Source organism: Manihot esculenta, chromosome 8 (assembly GCF_001659605.2).
Source record: "Manihot esculenta cultivar AM560-2 chromosome 8, M.esculenta_v8, whole genome shotgun sequence".
NCBI lineage: Eukaryota > Viridiplantae > Streptophyta > Magnoliopsida > Malpighiales > Euphorbiaceae > Manihot > Manihot esculenta.
Window position 1 is genome coordinate 21,717,784 of NC_035168.2, and position 6,686 is coordinate 21,724,469.

General features: G+C 34.0%; 1 protein-coding gene across 1 annotated transcript; it reads left to right on the forward strand.

Moving 5' to 3' along the window:
- Positions 1–4,358: 4,358 nt before the first annotated feature.
- LOC122724331 (secreted RxLR effector protein 161-like) lies at positions 4,359–5,416 on the forward strand. The gene has a single exon (XM_043958817.1). It carries the CDS (start codon positions 4,388–4,390, stop codon positions 5,150–5,152), a length of 765 nt encoding a protein of 254 aa, XP_043814752.1. The 5' UTR covers positions 4,359–4,387; the 3' UTR covers positions 5,153–5,416.
- Positions 5,417–6,686: the final 1,270 nt, after the last annotated feature.

Consider the following 6,686-nt stretch of genomic DNA (forward strand, 5'->3'; position numbering starts at 1 on the left):
TAATTATGCATGATATGAAAAATATGCTCAAATCACATGGTTCCCGCTTGTTTCCTTGTTTTAATTTTTCAATTTGAAAATTATCTGTTTGATCATGTTTCGCAATTTTGTGTCTTAATCTGCTTTGATCAGCCTTTTTTATATCATGCATAATTAAGGAAATAATTATAAATTCGGATGTGAAAATTATTTTTTTAATTATGCATGATATGAAAAATATGCTCAAATCACATGGTTCCCGCTTGTTTCCTTGTTTTAATTTTCCAATTTGGAAATTATTAGTTTGATCATCTCGGTTTAATCATGTTTTGCAATTTTTGTTCTTAATCTGCTTTGATCAACCTTTTTTATATCATGCATAATTAATAAAATAATTATTAACTCGGATCTGAAAATTATTTTTTTAATTATGCATGATATGAAAAATATGCTCAAATCACATGGTTCCCGCTTGTTTCCTTGTTTTAATTTTCAATTTGGAAATTATCTGTTTGATCATCTCGGTTTGATTATGTTTCGCAATTTTTGGTCTTAATCTGCTTTGATCAACCTTTTTTATATCATGCATAAATAAGAAAATAATTATCAATTCGGATCTGAAAATTATTTTTTTAATTATACATGATATGAAAAATATGCTCAAATCACATGGTTCCCGCTTGTTTCCTTGTTTTAATTTTTCAATTTGGAAATTATCTGTTTGATCAACTCGGTTAGTGTTAGATAAGTTAATTATTTTTCTGCAATTATTTAGTTCCAGTATTTTGTTTCTTAGTCAAAGTTATAGTCCTATTTTATAGGAATTTGGTTGATAGTGTTCTGTAGAACATGGTCACGTTGCAGCAGTTTTTTCTTTCTGTTAAGATTATATCTTTGCTCTTTGTAAGCCTATATAAGGGCTGCCATCCTGCTTAATAATAGAACTGCACATTGAGCATCTCTTCTCTCTTTTATTTTTCTAATTCTTGGCAAATTAGCAGTGGTATCAGAGCCCGGTTAAAAGAGAGTAAAAAAGAGCAGTAGCTGTATTTGTTTCATGGCTACAGAAACAAATTTTGTGCAAGCAGCAATTCCACGCTTTAATGGTCACTATGATCATTGGAGCATGTTGATGGAGAATTTCCTGCGATCAAAAGAATACTGGACAATCGTCGAAAACGGAATCGAAGCACCAGCAGCAGGTGAAACTTTGACGGATGCCCAGAAAACAGAGATTGAAGCAAAAAAGCTGAAAGATTTAAAGGCGAAAAATTATCTCTTTCAAGCTATTGAACGTTCCATATTGGAAACTATTCTTTGTAAAGAAACTTCCAAGGATATATGGGATTCGATGAAGAAGAAGTATCAAGGCACAGCTAGAGTGAAACGTGCCCAGCTTCAAGCTTTGAGGAGAGACTTTGAAACGTTGCAGATGAATGATGGTGAATCTGTGACTAGCTATTGCTCTAGAACCATGGAGATATGTAACAAGATGCGATTCCACAGTGAAAAGATGGATGATGTAACCATTGTAGAGAAGATTTTACGCTCTTTAACACCGAAGTACGACTATGTTGTGTGCTCTATTGAAGAGTCAAAAGATATAGATACAATGTCCCTCGACGAATTGCAAAGCTCTTTGTTGGTGCATGAGCAAAAGATTAGCCGAAGTTCAAACATTGAACAGCAAGCTTTGAAAGCTTCTACCTCTATTCCTTCCTCAAATTCAAGAGGTAGGGGTAGAGGGAGAGGAAGAGGAAGAGGGAGAGGAGGTCGAGGCAATGGAAGGAATTCTAAAGGTGATGAGCAAAACAAAGGTAATGATCAACATTATGACAAATCCAAAATTGAGTGTTACAGGTGTCATAATTATGGTCACTATCATTCCGAATGTCGTACCAAGCTGCCCAAGGATACTGAAAAGGGGGAGAAATCAAATTATGCAGAAAATGATGAAGGAGAAACTCTTTTGATGGCTGTTCAAACAAATGATACACCCGACTCCGATATTTGGTATGTTGATACCGGTTGCAGTAATCACATGTGTGGAAGTAAGTCTTCTTTTGCTTTTCTAAATGAAAATTTTCAATCTACAGTAAGTTTTGGTGATTTATCTTCTGTAGATGTGAAGGGGAAGGGTGACATTAAAATTAGAACCAAGAATGGTTTTGTAGAAAAAATTGCTAATGTGCTTTATGTTCCTAGTTTGAAAAGCAATTTGTTAAGTGCTGGACAGTTGCAAGAAAAGGGTTATATAATTACTATTCAAAATGGAACTTGTGAGATATATGATCCTTCTAGAGGAGCCATTGCTATTATTCCAATGAACTCAAAAAGATTGTTCCCTTTGAAAGTTGAAAGTGTTCAATCTTGTTTTATTGCTGAAGTGAAAGATACTTGCTGGTTGTGGCATTTTCGTTATGGCCATTTGAGTTTCAATGGATTAAGAACTCTTCATCAGAAAAATATGGTAAATGGACTTCCTCGAATCGATGCTCCATCAAAAATTTGTGAAGAATGTGTTGTTGGTAAACAACCTCGTTCTCAATTCCCTCAAGGAAAGTCATGGAGAGCAAAAGATGTTTTGGAGCTGATTCATTCCGACATTTGCGGACCAATAAAACCATTTTCGAATGGAGGTAAAAGATATCTAATTACTTTCATTGATGATTATAGTCGGAAAACATGGGTTTATTTTTTACAGGCAAAGTCTGAAACTTTTGGAATTTTTAAAAGTTTCATTGATGATTATAGTCGGAAAACATGGGTTTATTTTTTACAGGCAAAGTCTGAAACTTTTGGAATTTTTAAAAGTTTCAAGGCACGTGTGGAGAAAGAAAGTGGAAAAGCAATTAAATCTCTTCGCACGGATCGTGGTGGTGAGTACTGCTCAAAAGAATTTGAGAATTTTTGTGCAGGTCAAGGGATCCGTAAAGAGCTTACCACTGCTTATACACCGTAGCAAAACGGTGTTTCCGAAAGAAAGAACAGAACCATCCTTAACATGGTGAGATGCTTGCTTGCTAGGGGAGGAATTCCAAAGACTTTTTGGCCTGAAGCTGTACTTTGGAGTGTTCATTTACTAAACAGAAGTCCCACTTTTGCTGTCCAAAATATGACGCCGGAAGAAGCATGGAGCGGCAGAAAACCGGATGTGGATTATTTTAAAATTTTTGGTTGCATAGCATATGCACATATCCCAAATGAAAAAAGAAAAAAACTTGATGACAAAAGTGAGAAGTGCATTTTTTTGGGTGTGAGTGAGACATCCAAAGCTTTTAAATTGTTCAATCCATTGACAAATCAGATTGTGACTAGCAGAGATGTGGTTTTTGATGAGGAAAACATTTGGGATTGGAATGGGCAGCAGCCAACTCCAATTATTCTTGATGATGAAGTTGAAAAAGAGGAGAAACCAACTAAAATTTCAGAAAATAATGTTCCCAGAGATGAAGAAAGTTCAGTAACTTCTGAAATTCAGTCACCAACAAGTGAGGCAGCAGCAGCAGTTTCTGCTCAATCTTCTCTCCGTACACGAAAAAGGCCTGCTTGGATGAAAGATTATGAGGTAATGGGAGTGAATTACAATGAAGAATCTATCACTCACTTTGCCTTGTATGCAGATTGTGATCCTACAACATTTGAAAGTGCTGTCAAAGAATCAAAATGGAAGGAGGCAATGGATGCAGAAATTGAAGCCATTGAAAGAAATGATACTTGGCAACTTTGTGACCTTCCGAAAGGGAATAAAACCATTGGTGTAAAGTGGGTTTTCAAGACAAAATTGAAGGAAAATGGTGAAGTTGACAAGTATAAAGCGCGGTTGGTGGCGAAGGGATACAAGCAAGAGTATGGGGTTGATTACACTGAAATTTTTGCTCCAGTTGCACGACATGATACAATTCGTTTGGTGGTAGCAATGGCAGCACAAAATTCTTGGCCTATTTTTCAATTGGACATTAAATCAGCTTTTTTGCACGGTAAATTGGAAGAACAGGTATTTATTGATCAACCCCCTGGTTATATTAAAATTGGACATGAGCATAAGGTCTATAAATTGAAAAAAGCTCTATATGGATTAAAACAAGCCCCAAGGGCTTGGTATAGTCGCATCGAAACGTATTTTATGAAAAATAGTTTCCAAAAATGTCCATATGAGCATTCTCTTTTTGTTAAAATTGGGAATGAGGGCCAAATGCTTATTGTTTGCTTGTATGTAGACGATCTTATATTTACCGGAAATGACAGTGGGATGTTTGAAAAATTCAAAAATCTATGATGGCTGAATTTGAGATGTCAGACCTTGGAAAGATGCATTACTTTCTAGGCTTAGAGGTAGTACAATCAAAGATGGGATTTTTTTGTTTGTCAAAAGAAATATGTGAGAGAAATTTTGGATAAATTTCAGATGAAGGATTGTAATCCTGCATCCACACCAACTGAATTTGGTTTAAAGCTTCACAAAGATCTTGAAGGGAAAAAGGTGGATAACACTCTTTATAGGCAAATTGTTGGCAGCCTCATGTACTTAACCGGAACAAGGCCGGATATAATGTATGCTGTAAGCCTTATTAGCAGATTTATGGAGAGTCCAACTGAAATGCACTTGCTTGCCGCTAAGAGAATTCTTCGTTACTTGCAAGGGACGAAGGATTTCGGTTTGTTTTTTAAAGCTAATGAAAAGTCAGAATTAATTGGCTTTACAGATAGTGATTATGCAGGAGACCAAGACAGCAGAAGGAGCACTTCAGGATATATTTTTATGCTTGGAACAGGACCTGTTTCATGGTCTTCTAAGAAGCAGCCAATTGTCACTTTGTCCAGTACAGAAGCGGAATTTGTCGCTGCTACGTCTTGTGCTTGTCAAGCCATTTGGCTAAGGAGAATTCTTGAAGAATTGCAGCTTAAACAAGAAGGAGCTACCACAATTTTCTGTGACAATAGTTCAGCAATAAAATTGTCCAAAAATCCAGTACTTCATGGAAGGAGCAAGCATATTGATGTGAAGTATTATTTTTTGAGAGATTTGTGTAATGAAGGAAAAATTGAATTGAAGTACTGTCCAAGTGAGGAGCAGCTTGCTGACATATTTACAAAGTCTCTCAAGCTACATTCTTTCCTGAATTTGAGAAGTCTGATGGGTGTTTGCAGCAGAGAAGATGCAAAACTTTAAACTGAAACTTGTTGAGTTTTTGAGTTTTCAGTTTAAGGAAGGGATTGTTAGATAAGTTAATTATTTTACTGCAATTATTTAGTTCCAGTATTTTGTTTCATAGTCAAAGTTATAGTCCTATTTTATAGGAATTTGGTTGATAGTGTTCTGTAGAACATGGTCATGTTGCAGCAGTTTTTTCTTTCTGTTAAGATTATATCTTTGCTCTTTGTAAGCCTATATAAGGGCTGCCATCCTGCTTAATAATAGAACTGCACATTGAGCATCTCTTCTCTCTTTTATTTTTCTAATTCTTGGCAAATTATCAGTTAGATCATGTTTCGCAATTTTTGGTCTTAATATGCTTTGATCAACCTTTTTTATATCATGCATAATTAACAAAATAATTATCAATTCGGATCTGAAAATTATTTTTTTAATTATGCATGATATGAAAAATATGCTTAAATCACATGGTTCCCGCTTGTTTCCTTGTTTTAATTTTCCAATTTAGAAATTATCTGTTTGATCATCTCGGTTTGATTATGTTTCGCAATTTTTGGTCTTAATCTCCTTTGATCAGCCTTTTTTATATCATGCATAATTAACAAAATAATTATTAACTCGGATCTGAAAATTATTTTTTTAATTATGCATGATATGAAAAATATGCTCAAATCACATGGTTCCCGCTTGTTTCCTTGTTTTAATTTTCAATTTGGAAATTATCTGTTTGATCATCTCGGTTTGATCATGTTTTGCAATTTTTGGTCTTAATCTGCTTTGATCAACCTTCTTTATATCATGCATAAATAAGAAAATAATTATCAATTCGGATCTGAAAATTATTTTTTTAATTATACATGATATGAAAAATATGCTCAAATCACATGGTTCCCGCTTGTTTCCTTGTTTTAATTTTTCAATTTGGAAATTATCTGTTTGATCAACTTGGTTAGATCATGTTTCGCAATTTTTGGTCTTAATATGCTTTGATCAACCTTTTTTATATCATGCATAATTAACAAAATAATTATCAATTCGAATCTGAAAATTATTTTTTTAATTATGCATGATATGAAAAATATGCTTAAATCACATGGTTCCCGCTTGTTTCCTTGTTTTAATTTTCCAATTTAGAAATTATCTGTTTGATCATCTCGGTTTGATTATGTTTCGCAATTTTTGGTCTTAATCTGCTTTGATCAGCCTTTTTTATATCATGCATAATTAAGGAAATAATTGTCAATTCGGATGTGAAAATTATTTTTTTAATTATGCATGATATGAAAAATATGCTCAAATCATATGGTTCCCACTTGTTTCCTTGTTTTAATTTTCCAATTTGGAAATTATCTGTTTGATCACCTCGGTTTGATCATGTTTCGCAATTTTTGGTCTTAATCTGCTTTGATCAACCTTTTTTATATCATGCATAATTAAGAAAATAATTATCAATTCGGATCTGAAAATTATTTTTTTAATTATACATGATATGAAAAATATGCTCAAATCACATGGTTCCCGCTTGTTTCCTTGTTTTAATTTTTCAATT

What these genes read in the sequence shown, in the direction of transcription:
- LOC122724331 (XM_043958817.1), top strand. Translation starts at nt 4,388, where the DNA reads ATGAAGGATTGTAATCCTGCATCCACACCAACTGAATTTGGTTTAAAG.